Genomic DNA, 14,975 nt, shown 5'->3' with positions numbered 1-14,975 from the left:
AGCAGCAAAAATGTGCAAATGCGTACCTGGATTCACAAATACGCAGCCAGAAGCACTAATGTGTAACTGAAATCACAAATGCGTAAATGCAGTCACATGTATACAACTAGATTTAAAAATATGCAAACAAAAAGTCACGAATACATACCCAAAATTATGAATGTGTAACTCCATTCGCAAATGCGTAACTCAAGTCACGAATACTTGACTAAGTTCATATGTGTATTGTGAATACCAGGGATTCTCACGTGAATGTGATTTCACACATTCAAACCCTTCACCCCATTTCACATTTCAAACATTGTTTGTGCGTTGACCTTTACCTATCACACCCTTATCTGACCTGTCTTTTTTCTTTGTTCTTCTTTTACCTCTGTCCCCCAAAAATATTTCCTTCCTTTTTCTTTCTCTGAATAAACGCACAACACAACCACACAATCTATAAGGACACTCAGATACCCATTCTCCATATCTAACCAGTTGACAGGCTTTAAGAATATGCATTGTTTAGATCAGTGGCCTAGGCCTTCAGTAGTGCTGTGTGTGAATCAATCCAACCCTCAATAAGTATTTTATGGCTATAAAATCTTTAATGCAGCTACAGCTGCGACACATAAAAAAGAATCAATAATAACCTAAAAAAATTGAAATATTATTTAGGAAAATAGACATTTTACTCACCAAAAATTATTTTTATTTATACACAAAATCCATCCTCCTTTCTTTCCTCAAGAATATTTCAATTACTCTGTCGTACAAATTACACGTGCGTTTCAGGTCCATCAAGAAGTTATTTTCTATCGCCATCAAAGCTAATGCAGTCCAGTCTGTCCTGTTGTATTTCTGGCATAAGTTTTGATTCTGTTTCGGGCTGAAAATGCCCGTTCGACAGAAGCAGTGGACACGGGGATGGTCACTGTCAAACCCACTAATGTGTACAGGCGCCCCATGGTCTCGCTCAGATTTTTCTGCTGAAGGAAGTCAAGGAGATCAGTGGGAGATTTTCCTGTAAAATCATCCGTGGCATACATTACAATCAGTTCTGTTCTTAGCCAAGGCAGATCGAAAAGTGCTCCGTGGCTCTGTGTTAACCTGGAGAAGGCTGCATGTGGCAAAGTTTTCTGGTATTCCCGAAACTTCTGGGGGTCGAGGAGGGAGAGAAACATCAGTCTTTTGTGTTCTTGAAATCTGGTCCGCGTCTGGCAAATAATATTGTCCAGAATCCTGTCGTGGAGTTGGTGGTAGTGCGAGCGAGAATCTTGCGCTTGACCTCTTTGTGTGCTTGGAGCACCCGCACTGCGTTCAGTGGCCTCGTAGATTTCCTCATATCGGCTCCTCTCGCGTTCAACTGTCACAAAACTCCTTTACTCCTGCAAGACAAAACTGTACATCCAGTTTGTTGTTCTGTAGTATTGAAAAAAGCACGCCTGAATGCTCAAAATGCCTTTAAATGTGTGAAGCAAAAAAACTAAATTCCAAATCATCCAGATGTGCTTTAAATCCATCAGCACACCGCACAGACTCATTCACCATTACAGAGACAAACAGTACTTTTATTTCCCTTCTCATCTCTTCCTCCATCACTTCAGCTATAGCAGTGATCAGGTTGTTTTGTATTTTGCCCGCCGTGCCACTAAACACTTTATTAGTGGACAGGTGGTAATGTAAATCCATGTTTCTCTCAACAATGAGAGAAAGAAGTTCCACATAATTTTGTTTGTTTGGGGATGCAGCACTTTCATCGCGTCCCCGAAATGAAAGTTTACACAGTCTATTGTTGCATTAGAAACAAATTGTTTTTTCTTCTTATCCTCTTGGGCAAGTTGGAATATCAAATCGGAATGAGAACAATTAAATGTCGGATTGGTGTTTTTTTAATTTTTTTATTTAGGCTTGGGTTTCGCTGGCAGCTTGCTCCGCCATTAACAGGCAATTGTGAGATACTACCATAATACCTGTAGTCATCCTAAATCAATCGCCCACTGATGGATTATACGGACCAGAGGACCACACACACAGGGTCAGGAAGCCAGTGGTGTCCCATTCATTGGAGATTGCGGTGCCATTGGAGCCACATCCGTCTGATTGGAGATCGCCCAAGAAGGAGTATGACATACACATGGAGCGCTCCTTAAAAAAATGACAAGAGAACAACTAAAACAATAATCAATAAGCAAAAACATCCTGTACCCCACTTCCCTCTCTTGGACTGGTATAAGTCCAGTCCAGACCAGTAACTACGTGTCATGTTTATATGTATGTGACCTGTCCCCGGGAGAATCAAAGGTCGCCTTTGGAGTATCATGTGATGGAGTGTGTGGTCATGGGTTAGGTGGATCAACGGGTCTAATTTGGGAATAATGAAAGCACTTCTGTCCCTTATGTTCAAGTTGAATCGCCTTTGATGTACGAGCAGTCACTTTGAAGGGACCTGTCCACCTGGGTTCCGACCACTTCCGGGATAAAACCTTGAGAAGAACATGGAATGAGACTGTGGGTTCCTCCTGTGGGTGATCACGCACAGCTGCAGCAGCGGGAGACAACAGTTGGAACCTTCACGAGGTGTCTCCCGAGAGGCCGCCCGCCGCGGCCTGCGAATCCAACACAACCACCCAGAGCTGCCACCCAGGAACATGGCGCCCTATGTTTTTCATCCAGCCGGAGATGTCCGCCCTGCCCCACACCTCCGGTTACTCCTCCTAAGGGCAGGCAACGTCGAGGAGAACCCGGGACCTTCCTGCCCGGGATGCTCTAAGACGATCCGTCGTGACTTCACCCCACTGGTCTGCAACGCTTGCCGACGAAATTTCCACAGGACCTGTAGCGGCCTGACCCGAACCCGGATAAAGAGTCATCAAGGCTTTCTCTGCGGATCCTGTTCCGGAAATGCCGTGGTGCCGTCACTTCCACGCACAGCCTACGTGGGACCGAAAGAAAAATGCTGTGTCTGCAAAATCTCCTTTTCCCCTACCATCTCCCTCATCCCCTGCTCGAACTGCCGCAACAAATCCCACCGCTCTTGCTCTGGACTACCTCGCTCCCAAACTAATGCAAACTGGCCATGCCCGACCTGCTCACCACCCCTGACACAACAATCTTCCACACACCAAACAGCCATAACAATACACCAACCTATAAACGCAAACTGCCCCACCTGTAATAACAAATTAATTGTTTCACGCTCTCCCCTGACATGTAGATCCTGCAAACGTGGATTCCACCTCAAATGTGCCCCTGAAACCAGACACGCTTTAACCATACTTCGCAGGAACAATAACTGGTGCTGCCAGAGCTGTCTGAACCTGAAACCCTCCCACCCTCAACAACCCACAGATAGGATTGCCGATCTACCGGAGGCACAGAAAGCCGGTCTCACCATCCTTCAATGGAACTGTGACTACCTGGCAACCAAGACTACCGGAGTGAAAGAGGTGACGGCACGTCTAAAAATTGACATCCTCCTCCAGGAAACAAAACTGGGACTCGAAGACCCGAAGCCTCAGCTCGACGGTTATAACGTGATTCGCCAAGACCGTGAGGGCTCAGGCACAAAACAGCGATGAGGCGGAGGTCTCCTTGTCTACCTGAGATGCGGCATCCCCTACTCCATCCTTCCAGCGTCCCCATCAGGCCCCCTCGAACTCCAGTATATCCACATTCCCATCGCCCGCAGGCGGCACCTCTCACTGGTCAACGCCTACATCCCCCCGGTGACATCGGATTATTGTCCAGCCCCCCAAGATTTCTCCTGGTTAAACCGGCTCCCCACGGAGCATGGCCTGATCTGCGTGGATTTCAACGCGCACCACCCCACCTGGGATATACTTGCCAAGACAGATCCCAGGGGTAACGCAATCCATCAATGGGTTGATGACCATGACCTAACTCTCCTTAATGACGGCGTGTGGACACGGACTGCCAGATACCAACAAGGAGCAGGCATGAGTGCCCCCGACCTAACGATCGCTGATCCCACCACGGCCGAACATCTGCAATGGGAACCCATCGACGAGATGACCTCCGACCACAGACCGATTCTGATTAGGTGGAACCGTGCTCTCCGTGTCGAATGCCAACAAAGAGTACGACCCAACTTCTCGAAAGCTGACTGGAAGAGGTATCGTACCATCCTCATAGATCGCCTACCCCTAATCTCCGCAGCAGCCACAGCCCCGGAAAAACTCTCCCTCTTAGTGCAACACATGAAAGAGGCAGCAGCACTTACAATACCGGTCAAAGTTATCCGCCAGAAGGAGCTCCCATGGTTGACACAGGACCTGAAGGACCTCATCCGCGAAAGGAATCGACTACGTCGAGACCTCCAACAAAATAGGAAAGAATGGATAGCACTCTGTCAACAGATCAAACAAAAAACCACTGAAGGGAAAAGAAATGCATGGCGCTTACACCTCGCCAAGATCGCCGAGACAAGATCTACGGGACAAGCCTGGTCCTTAGTAAAAATCCCCCTCAGGCACCAAAACACAACAATCTGGCGAGTCCCTGGTCTACAAGAACAAGGAGTATGTGAGTGACTGAGCCAAGGCAACAGCATTTATCAGGGAATATGCCTCGGTCAGCGGACGCAAGAGTGACAAGCGGAGCAGACGAGCATTGCGTTCTCTACGTAGAGCTACCCGCAGACTGCTCGGCTCACCGCGACAAGTCCTCGATCTTCTGTTCACCGATACTGAACTGCAGACAGTGCTGTCCCAACTTAAAGCGGGTAAGGCAGCTGGACCTGACGACATAGCCCCGGACCTTCTAAAAAATCTCCCGGCAAACATCCTTCCCGAACTACTCCATATCGTCAACACCAGCTGGCTAGAGGGCTGGTGTCCACAAGCTTGGCGAGTGGCCACCATCATCCCTTTCCTCAAAAAAGGGAAGTCACCAAAGGACGTTGGGAACTACAGACCCATCGCCCTCACCTCTACGCTTAGCAAAGCGATGGAAAGGCTCATCGTGAAACGTCTCGCCTGGTGGTTGGAATATAAACAGCTTCTCAGCCATTGGCAAGCCGGTTTTCGAAAGGGAAGAAGCACGACGGACCAGGCCCTGCGACTGTCGCAGTTCATCTCTGATGGCTTCCAGTCGACTCAACGACAACGCACGCTTGCAACATTCTTTGACTTCAGAAAGGCATTCCCAGGTATGGAGAACAGGTCTCTTACAAAAAATGGCAGACCTGGGGGTCCCCTGCCGCTTCATCAGATGGATCACCAACTGGCTCACAAATCGCACAGCCAGGGTCAGGATCAACAATACCGTCGGCAGGAGCAGAACCTTCAAAGAAGGGCTCCCCCAAGGCTCGGTCCTGTCGCCCCTCTTTTTCATCATCTACATTAATGACCTCCTCGACAAGTTCAACGATTCCACCCTGGTCAGCGCCTATGCAGACGATCTGGCTCTTGCGTGTCGGGGTAGGAACAAAGAGGAGGTGGAAAGCAGACTTCAAGCGGAGGTTGAAAAAGTCTGGAGGTGGAGTTCCGAGGCACACCTAAACCTTAACACCACCAAGTGTGAGGCGTCATTTTTCAGCCTTGACTCAGCTGAGGCCAAATGGCAACCAAAGATCTTAATAAATGGCGCCGCCCTCAAGCATAACCCCACCCCCACTTTCCTTGGCGTATCTTTCGACCGACAACTTACGTTTGCAGAGCAAGCGAAAAAAGTCCGCCAAACCATGTCCAAAAGAACGAACCTCCTCTGCAAACTCAGTGGCACATCTTGGGGTTGGCAACCAAACGACCTTAGAACGGTGTATATTGCCACCCAGAGAAGTCTCGCAGAGTACGCAGCACCGGCATGGGCCCCCTGGCTGGCCCAAACTCACCTCAAATCCCTTGAAACTGCCCAACTGGAAGCAGCCCGCGCCATAACCCACCACCTCAGGTCTACGCCGACCGAAGCAGTCCTACATGAGGCATATCTTACACCCCTCTCATCCTGCCTCAATTTACAAGCACTTCTTAAGGCGGATGCCTGGAACCAGCTGCCTCCTTCTGATCCCCGACACCGCCTCCTCCATGAAAACGTTAAAATGTGGTTACAAAAGAAGCCAGACTGGCGATCTTCGACCCTTCCCCGTCTTACCGCTCTTGAACTCCATACCCCTTGCACATACTCTTCCCGCCCCTGCCCACCCTGGCTATTACCCCCCCCCCCCCATCCAAACCGCCTTTACTGCAGTCTCTAAGCACATGCCGACCATCATCCAAAGAGATAAGGCCGAAGAGCTCATCAGAAGCATGGGTGAACCGGACCTACAGATCTTCACAGATGGATCCACCAAAGAAGGCACTGCGGACGGTGGTGCAGGTTTTGTCATCATTAAGGAGACTGCAACCATCCACCAATGGCATGGTGGACTAGCTAAACTTGGCTCGTTAGATGACCAAACCCATACCCCCCCGGACACAGCCACAAGACGTGCCATCATCCAACGTGAAGATCGCCCCCCCCCTCTCCCACCCCCGCCTTTTGCAGACCTACACTACAAAAGTCACAGAGGAAGAACTTGCCCTTTCGAAAGGAGACCGCACAGACCTGATTCGTTTCCGCAGTGGACACCACCCCCTGCTCCGCAGTTGGCTCAACCTTGTGGGGAAATCCGACTCGGATCGCTGCCGCCTGTGCGACGAGGAAACAGAGTCTGAACACTTATGGCTCCGCTGTCCGGCCTTAATGACCGAACGCTACCATCGCGGCTTGGGCAACTCCCTGGATGAACTTATCCGAGTTCCAGTGGCAGCTCTAGCGCTGCTGAGGGTAATCCTCAGGCGCCTGAGGTGAAAAAGAAGAAGAAGAAGAAGAAGAAGAAGAAGAAGAAGCAGCAGCTCCTACCATTCTGAAAAAGTGGCACTGACCGAGGCCCTCTCCTGGCTGAGGGAAACAGCAGACTGGCAGACATCAATCATCCTCAGTGACTGCAAATCGCTGGTCCAAGCTATGGGAAACCCCCACATGCAAGACCCCGCCATTCGGAGACTTCAGGGTGACATCGCCTTTTTCCCTCCGCCTAAGCGACTATAGCTACTGTGGATCCCGGGCCACTGCAACATATATGGTACCAACCTAGCCGATGCCCTAGCTAAACTTGGCTCGTCAGATGACCAAACCCATACCCCCCCGGACGCAGCCACAAGACGTGCCATCATCCAACGTGAAGATCGCTCCCCCCCTCCCCCACCCCCGCCTTTTGCAGACCTACACTACGAAAGTCACAGAGGAAGAACTTGCCCTATCGAAAGGAGACCGCACAGACCTGATTCGTTTCTGCTGTGGACACCACCCCCTGCTCCGCCGTTGGCTCCACCTTGTGGGGAAATCCGACTCGGATCGCTGCCGCCTGTGCGACGAGGAAACAGAGTCGTCTGAACACTAATGGCTCCGCTGTCCGGCCTTTGTAATGGCTCCGCTGTCCGGCCTGTGACTTCTCAATAATTTAAACAATTCAATAGCAGAATTTTGACATTAAAGAAACAGGTATTCTGCTTACCTTTTAGTTGGTTTCAGGCACCTGTTAAAGAAGTCACCGAAGAAGTTTCAGGGGTGTCCCGGACTGCCCTCCTGTGTAGTCTCAAAGTCCCCGACTTTGAATATCACGTCCCAGACGTGCGTCGTATTTCTCTTTCGAAGTCCCGGACTCCGGCGTCGACCAGTCTCGTCTCTCCTCGAATCACGTCGGCTCTTTCGAATCACGTCAGCTCTTTCGAATCACGTCGGCTCTTTCGAATCACGTCGGGGTCACCAAAATTGTTAGACGACAAGCCCTGGTATCTGACACAATCTGATTCTAACTGCTTTTATCTATATTAAACTATAACTGACTTGTCGTCTTAATAAAAGGGCATGCTCAAATTCGAACAGAGACGACCAAAATATGCTGGGTTACTCCACAGAATATTTATTCCTAATATATTTAAATCCAATTCAGAGCTGATCCCATCCAAAGCTCCGGGTCAAAAAGAACAACTCTAACACAAGTTGCACAGTTTTTATATCCTTAATAGACCATGACGGTCCCAGGGCTCCGCCCTCTCCTGTGATCCTTCCAGATGCGTCCGTAACACTGCGCTCGCGCATGCACCCGTGGTTGTGCACGCATCCATCAAAGGGAACACTCTGCCCGCGCATGTCACCAAATGAAAGCAATACAAAGCCCCCTGCTTCGCTGCGATGATTTATGTGCTCAGCCGGGGTGCAGAGGGGTCAATTTGGGGGCACCCATGCTTCACTGCAATGAACAAAACACACGATTAAAAGACGTCCCAGTCTTCAACAGGTAAATGGAACACAAATTTGTGAGAGTTGAGTTGAGAACCTGTTTATGAGGCTTTCTGGATGCCAGTTCAGCAGTTTGGATATTTCACTTTATTCAAAGTAATCATACATTGTATTCAAAATAATCATGCATGATCTGCAATGCCTCACACAAAAAAAGTTGCCATTTCACTCGCGTGACTTCTGTGCGGCCATGCGCGGGCTCAATTCCCGCTGATGGTGGGATGGTTGTGAGCAATGTTCCCTCTAATTTTTTGTTTGTCTGGGCAGAAAGACAACCTCCCTGAGCACACTGAGTACTGGTGTGAGCAACATCATCATTGCTCGCTATGGGCACACACCAGTATCACACCTGCCATAAGCAGGTGTATGTCTACTACACAAATGATTTAGTAATAATAAAATGTAATGATTAATATCTATGAATGGGCGGCCTGGCGGATGAGTGGTTCGCGCGTCGGCCTCATGGCTAAAAAAAATGGGGATTTTATTTTGTGCGCTCCATATGATTTGCTGTGCGCAGAGAAGACGAGAGTAGTGCACAATTGCGCATGCGCGCAGCTTGAAGGGAACATTGGTTGTGAGTACTGTGATATACTCAAAATACACATTCCCATTTGTGATATATTCAAAATATACATTCCCGCCAGAATATATGGCTTCATGTTTGCTGATCAAAGTGCCTGCCTTTATTTGACCATTGGGTTGCATAGCCTGGTCACAATAACGTGTGCGCTTGGTGTTTGCATTAGAAACAATTGAGCTGTGTTGTGGCAGTTGTAAAAGTTGCTCAAAGAGAAACAAACATTATAAAACTTTTAATTTCCTGTGTCCAAATATCCTTCTCTTATAGTTCGGAGAGAATTTTTGTTTCTTAAGATTTCTGCCTCAACAGATGTTTAAGTTAAAACCCACTAGTATTTGTTTTCAAACTAGCTAAGGGCATTGGATGTGCCTTTGTAACTGAAACCCATCACTAATATTCAAATTAAAACCCACTTTGGGCTGAGGGAGAGAGAGCTTTTAAGATGGAGTCAGATCACGAGAAAGTTGTCCTTTCCCTTGTGAATAAAGAGAATTGACCATTGAAGCTTCAATAATATCTTGTCTATGTTTTGTTAATTATCTCACAAAATCCTTCAGAACAAACTTAAGAACACTAACAGCAGGTATGGTCGTTTGTCTCTCCATGTGCTCTACGACTGACTGGCAACCAGTCTAGGGTGTAGTTTGCCTTTCGCTCGAAGTCAGCTGGGTTAGGCTCCAGCAACCTCCGCAACCCCTTGGAGGATGTGCGGTATGGAAGATGAATGAATGAAATTCTGGGTATGGCTCTCAAGGAATTTCATTTAAAAATATTAATTGTTTATGGCTCTCTTGGTCAAAAAGGTTGCTGACCCCTGGTCTAAGACGTTTCTGTTGGACATATATCAGGCTAAACGTGGAGGGTCTTGGCTCGGGATGATGGGTTAGGCCGTTAGGGTTAGGGTAAGACACACAGTAGACATCATTGCTCACATTTAATTCATTTATTATGCAACGAGCGCAATGAGGCAAAAATCGCCTCACCATCGTGCCATGATATATAGAGAAATGGTTCTAGTAATTCTGTCGCCTGTCACTTCAACCAATCAGGAATGGGTTTATTGATCAACAAATTACCTGCGATGACAGCTAAACCTGGATATCAGTTTGACGTCAATATAAAGGAGTGCATCATTTTAGCGATGTGCAACCAGCACATCCTTGATAATACTTTTTGGCATGATTTCCGGCAAAAAAACAAAAAAATACAGCATGGAAAAAAGTTCCTATTCTCCATTGACCATCCTAGTTTTCAAGATGGGCTGGATCTAGGTTTGTTACTTTTCTATAATCCTTATAAAGCGACATTTATGGTTGTGTGGGTAGGTGTGTGTGTGTGTGGTTATGTTAGGATTCACACGCTACGTTTGTCCAAACCGTGCATCTTAGAGAGTTGTCGGGTTCTAATAGACGAGTGATTACATTTCTTCACCTTCTCTAAGTGTGTAAACTCAATCTTTTATTTGTTAAAGCTGAAAGCAGAGTTGATGTATGAATCGGTGTTTTTACATCATGTCCCCAAACGCACCGCGTGGCTGATTGGTCGTAAGGTGGGACGCCTTTCCCGTCATTTACAAACGTCATTTTTGGAAGAATTTCCGCCAGCGAGTTTCCAGGTGCTCCCCAAAACGGGAAGACTCGGCGCGACACGATGGTGCTGGCCGCATTGACCCAATTTAGTTGTAAGGTAGGACGCCTTTACACGTCATTTACAAACCCCATTTTCGGTAGAATTCACGCCAGCAAGTCCTTATTTATATAAACGAAAATGCTTCCGGTTGTTCCTCGGGTATTTACATGCATTGGTGTGGCTCACATTTACTCCACGCGGGTCCGACCTGAGCTATTGGTTTTTCCCTTAATTTGTGCAACATCTATCACATCCATTTTTTCCACTTTCATCCTATATTGCGATCTGCCCACGTGTGGATTAGCCACTACGCTTCCCCTACACAACTAGATTACCAAAACAGACGCAATAACAACCTCGCCCAAGTAGGTGGGACCGGCGCAGGTGGCCCTCCTGATTTTCTATAATCCTTATGAAGCGTGATTTATGGGTGTGTGAGTGTGTGTCTATGTTAAGATTCTCTCGTTATGTTTGTCCAAACCGTGCAACGTAGAGAGTTGGCGGCCAGAAACGGCTGTGGTATCCTAATAGACGAGTGATTGAATTTCTTAACCTTCTCTAAGTGTGTAAACTCAACTTTTATTTGTTACAGCTGAAAGCAGAGTTTATGTATGAATCGTTGTTTTTACATGATGTGCCCTAAATGCACCACATAGCTGATTGGTCATAACATAGCATGCCTTTCCACGTCATTTACAAACGTCATTTTCGGAGGAATTTCCGCCAGCGAGTTTCTAGGTGCTCCCCGGAACACTTTTTTTCTGTCGTGACGGGAGTTATAAAACATCCACCCACCCATAAATCACGCTTTATCTATTCTTTAATCCTTATAAAGCGTGATGTACGGATGGATGTGTGTGTGTTTGTGTGCACCTGGAAACTCTCAGGCGGAAATTATTCCCAAAATGACGATTGTAAATGACGTGAAAAGGTGTCTAGGGTCAGCGCGTCCAGCACCATCGTGTCTCGCCGAGTTTTTCCGTCACGACAGGAAAAAAGTGTTTTGGGGAGCAGGAATAGATAGTGTGATTTATGGATGGGTGGATGTTTTATGTTAACATTCTCACGCTACTTTTGTCCAAACCCTGCATCGTTGAGAGTTGAGATTATGCTGGCCAGAAACGGCTGTCGGATCCAAACCATGCATCATAGAGAGTTGACATTATGGTGGCCAGAAACGGCTGTCGAATCCTAATAGACGAGTGATTGAATTTCCTTACATTCTCTAAGTGTGTAAACTCAAGCTCTGAGCATTTGCAAGTATTATCGATGAGTATGCCTGACCTGAAATATGTTAGCTTGCTCCTCTCTTTTGGTGGTTCAAGTAAGTTGCATGAACTACCCAACAGCACCTCTATTGTCCGAGTATTTATTTTCGTCATATTTTCACTTTGGTTTACAATGTTTTACCAAAAATAAAACCAAACATTGCTTAAATAGGTATAATTTATCAGCCTCCGCCGTCATTTTCACCATTTATGCCAAAAAAGAGGAGTTCTCATATCGTATCGAGTTGGGAAAGGCATAAACAATTCAAGCGCACCAAGATGGCAGCACAATTTTCTGCATTTCAAAGTGGTGGCGAGGCTTTCACGCGGCAGGAGCTCACGATTTTGCATCTATATCATGGTTAGATAGCCCTGACCATGCTCAGATGCCTATTACTGAGAGTGTGGACTTAGCAGGGGCAATATCAACTGTGGAGCACGCAGAAAATAGGGAGGTTCGTATGGCCAGGTGTAAGAAAAAGTCTTCAGCTACTTCAGCTACTGGGGCTGGTCAGACGTGGCCGGCGAAGAGCCGCTAAGGCTATGGCAGCTGCTCGGGTTGATGAGATTGAGGAATTGCGTGGTATTCGCATTGGCCAAATGGCTGAATCAGCAACAGCTGCTAGGGCTGTTTTGGTATCCTACTGATGCTTTGGTTTGATTGAATTGAACTACTGAATTGCTTCTCATATCATATCTGTACATTTTGCTTGATTGATTTGAGATGCTGAACTTCTTCTGTAGCATACCTGTACATAATTGTATACACGTTTTCTGTCTGTCTGTAACTGAAATTTTCCTTTTTCATCCAACCCATTTTTCAAAACTGATTTTTTTAATAGCACAACAATTGACTTTTGGTTCTAAACTTGTTGTTCAATAAAGCAAGGTTTGAAACATTAGTATCTCCATTATTTCCCGCAAAACCTTATACCTTTGCAGTTTGATCAGGAAGACACCGGTTCCCTTCAAATTCATAGCCAATCAGAGACAACCTATGATGCACAGGCAGAGCACGGTGCCTGTCATTTTCACTTGCCGTGCTGTCATGTCGCGCCCGATGTGTTGAACTTCAGCTCAATGGCGTTTACTTTTGCATTTTGCCTTTGCCTAAAGCCTTCCCTGTGCCTCGCCTTTGAGGCAGTACCTCATTGGTAAATGAAGCAGGCAGACCAGTGTTCTGACCAGTGGGGACAGAAATTAACGTTTGTCTTATTTTAAAATACTTGGGTAGAATTAATCACAGAGAGATTAATTTGTTCATTTTCCATAACGCTTATCCTCACAGGGGTCTATACCAGCCAAGACGGGCAAACAATCACGCTCACATTCATACCTAGGGGCAATTTCAAGTGTTCAACCAGCCATGAACCCTGCATGTTTATTTGGATGTGGGAAGAAACCAGAGAACCCAGAGAGAACCCAAGCAAGCCCAGGAAGAATATGCAAACTCCACACAGGAAGGTCCCAACTTGGGATCGAACCCTCAGTCTGTGAACTGTGAGGCCAATGTGCTAACCACTTGGCCACTGACATAGAAATTATTTTTTTAAATGCTCAGAGTAAAGTGGCTGTGTTTACAAGTTAGTGTCATGTGACAATTCATATCAAGTTGAAATGTCATATTTTTCTTTTTTATTATCAGCAAATATTAAATACATACAAACAGTAGGAAAAGGATGACATTCACCTGCATCTTGCTTTTTCACCTTATACATACTAACATTCACTCGTTTTTATCTTTTTTGTTACACTTCATTACAAAAGAGAAAAAATATGGTACATAAATATTACATTTAAAAAATGATTTTTTACTTAAATTTCAATGCATATAAAACCAAAAAATATATAAATTAAACATTCAATGAAATTACTGGCAAATTGTGTCCCATAATATTGGACAGTCAAGCAATTACATATCTCAGCATTGATGAGTACATTGTACACTGTTGTATTTTTAAGTGTCTCGATAGATATTCATAAATCAGTGTCAATTCTTAGGAATTGACAGTGGACATGAGCAACTGTCGTTCACCTCACCCATTATGGTACAGTCATATAAGAAAATTGAATTTGGGTTGCATGTACGAATTTATTTATGAGAAAATACGATTCTCATATGTGTACTGTAACAATGAGAAGAGTGTAACCAACAGAACTATTCTATATGTGTCTAGAATGACTGAAGATCGTTAATCATACAACGCAAAGCATTGCAGCAACATATTCATAATTATACCCAGGCTTGCAGAATAGCAGTCGGGAGAGTCAGAGCAAACTACAATAACCAAGGTATCCTATGAAATGATCTATAGGTGTATAAGAGGAAATATGTTAACTGTCTTGACTGGTTTTATTTTAACATTCATCTCTGATTAATATAACTAAATTAGAACTCAGAACAGAAATTTAGGTCTTAATCTTTTGTACGTTTCCGTGGGAAATACAGTGTGTATTCCATTGTAAGATGTTGGTCCCTATATACAAAACAAAATGGAAAAAATGAAGTTTTGTGCTTACTAGGCATGAGAATGTTTTTTTAAAGGCCAACGTTCAGATGTAAATAGCTAAATAATGTCAGAGAGGCTTTTGTGCAACAAACAAATAATAAAGGACCGTTAAGAAGTCAAATCAGCTTAAATGTTTGATATTGAAAGATCCTCTTCCAAAGATTTCCATGCAAGGCAAATGTCCATAGATCAGCATGATAAACAGACCTACATGTCAGTATCCCCATCATAGGCCAGCGTCAGTGGTTTCAGTCTGTTATTCATCTGTCGTCTCTGTGGTTTCTTTGGCTTCTTACTGCATGAAAAAGAAAAAAAGAAAGAGAAAACATACGTATTAAATTCAACCAATAAGCTCAGAAATACACTAAAACCGTGAAAATTGTAACATTTTCAGAACAAAACGGTAAACTAACTATTATGCATACACATTAATATTTGTAAGTAAAATTTTCAGTGAGATGGATGCTGGAACCTCACCTCCAGGATATGATGAAAGGAAAATGATTAAGATGGATCACAGGTAATGGGGGTGTAAATGGAATTGAGCCACTGAGGGACAAAGAAGGCAGCAATTAACTGATTAGAGTTTCTAAGTGAGATGTGGGGCATTCTAGTGACTGCTGCCGTGGTTGTTGAGATAGTTGAGGAGGTTGTTGAACTGCATATTGCTGTTGCCTCTGGAGTTGGTAGATCTCT

General features: G+C 45.5%; 2 protein-coding genes across 2 annotated transcripts in view; one reads left to right on the top strand and one right to left on the bottom strand.

Moving 5' to 3' along the window:
* The window catches only part of LOC144066992 (uncharacterized), a 42,256-nt gene that overhangs the window by 14,457 nt on the left and 12,824 nt on the right, over positions 1-14,975 (top strand). The gene's annotated exons all lie outside the window — the stretch shown is intronic.
* The window catches only part of thsd7aa (thrombospondin, type I, domain containing 7Aa), a 148,591-nt gene continuing 146,992 nt past the window's right edge, over positions 13,377-14,975 (bottom strand). Inside the window, exon 28 of the mRNA XM_077590456.1 lies at positions 13,377-14,574. Within this exon, the coding sequence (XP_077446582.1) occupies positions 14,487-14,574 (88 nt within the window). The 3' untranslated portion in view covers positions 13,377-14,486. The remainder of the gene's footprint in view (positions 14,575-14,975) is intronic.

The sequence above is a fragment of the Stigmatopora argus genome, chromosome 21, assembly GCF_051989625.1.
Source record: "Stigmatopora argus isolate UIUO_Sarg chromosome 21, RoL_Sarg_1.0, whole genome shotgun sequence".
Taxonomy (NCBI): domain Eukaryota; kingdom Metazoa; phylum Chordata; class Actinopteri; order Syngnathiformes; family Syngnathidae; genus Stigmatopora; species Stigmatopora argus.
Note: the sequence above shows the minus strand (reverse complement) of the source record. Positions and strands in the feature narration are given on the sequence as shown.